This window comes from Chrysochloris asiatica, unplaced genomic scaffold (genome assembly GCF_000296735.1).
Source record: "Chrysochloris asiatica unplaced genomic scaffold, ChrAsi1.0 scaffold00494, whole genome shotgun sequence".
In the NCBI taxonomy this organism is placed as follows: Eukaryota; Metazoa; Chordata; class Mammalia; order Afrosoricida; family Chrysochloridae; genus Chrysochloris; species Chrysochloris asiatica.
In genome coordinates, this window is record NW_006409012.1 from 692,378 (window position 1) to 693,642 (window position 1,265).

The 1,265-nt window shown below is 38.7% G+C and overlaps 1 protein-coding gene across 1 annotated transcript in view; it reads left to right on the top strand.

Moving 5' to 3' along the window:
* The window catches only part of CKAP2 (cytoskeleton associated protein 2), a 21,564-nt gene extending 20,889 nt beyond the window's left edge, over window positions 1–675 (top strand). Inside the window, exon 7 of the mRNA XM_006877423.1 lies at window positions 496–675. Coding sequence (XP_006877485.1) covers window positions 496–675 — 180 coding nt within the window. The remainder of the gene's footprint in view (window positions 1–495) is intronic.
* The last annotated feature ends 590 nt before the right edge of the window (window positions 676–1,265 follow it).

Consider the following 1,265-nt stretch of genomic DNA (forward strand, 5'->3'; position numbering starts at 1 on the left):
AAAGGGTGTGTGCTGGCAGCCAGTTGCTGGTGGCCAGAGTGCAGGCTTCAGAATGTGTCCTGAGTGTTTTTGTGTACATCTCCTCCCTACCCCACCCCCCAAAAAAACCAGCGGGAATAGAAGCAAATACTATTGAATGATGATGCACAGAGGAGATTATAATCATTGCAATGAAAAGATGAGTGTAAAAATGATGTTCCCCCATGTAAACTAATCACTCAATTCACAATAAAAAAAAATAAAATGTTCATCATTTTTTACTAACACATAACTAAACTAGTATTTTGTTTTCTGCTAATACTCATAACTGATAGACTTCTTGCTTATTCAAAATGGTATAAAGAGGATCAGAGGATCACAGTAATTAATGCTTTTATGAATATTTTTATATCAACTTTTTTCATCGTTATTATTGATCTTTATTATAGTATGCATAATCATTAATTGTTAACAATTTGTAGGCTACAAAGTAAATACTCTTTCTTGCTCTTTTAGGGATGCCCAAAAGAAGAAATACTGGTCACACTGAATGACATGGTTAAAAATATTCCAGATGCCACAAAACTTGTTAAGTATTGGGTTTGCCTTGCACGTCTTGAACCTGTCACAAGTCCTATTGAAAATATTATTGCCATCTATGAAAAGGCCATCCTGGCAGGAGCACAGGTAAGATAAAAACTTACCTTTAATGCAGGGTAAATGATTCAGAGTTGTTTGGGAACACATCACTGTACTTGGAAAAATTATGGTTATATATGTAGTAGTGGTGGCTCGTTTGGAGGCACTGTGCTCCCATTTGTGAGGAGTACGTGATGCTATTTATTATATGTTTGATTGAACATAATGGTTCCATGTATACTGGTTATTAATAGTAGGGTAAGCACTGGCCCACTAACCACAAGGTCAGAGATTGACCCTTTGGTAGGTAGTTCGTAGGTTTGAGCCTGCTAGCCGCTCCTCAGACGTAAGATAAGGGTTTTCTGCTTCTGTGAAGACACAGAAATCCTTTAAACGGTTACTATGATTGGAACCAACTCAGTGACGCTTAACAGCAGCAACAGCACTAATTAAGCTTCTGAATTACTTCTTTCCTGTGTACTGTTGTTGTTAAGAGTCGTCAAGTTGGTTCGACTCATAGTGACCCTGTATAGGGTTTCCAAGGAGCAGCTGGTGGGTTTGAACTGCCAACCTTGGAGCTCAAATTGACCTTGTGGTGCAGTGTATTATCCTGCAGCCCCACACAAGGATTCCTTCCTGTGTACTAG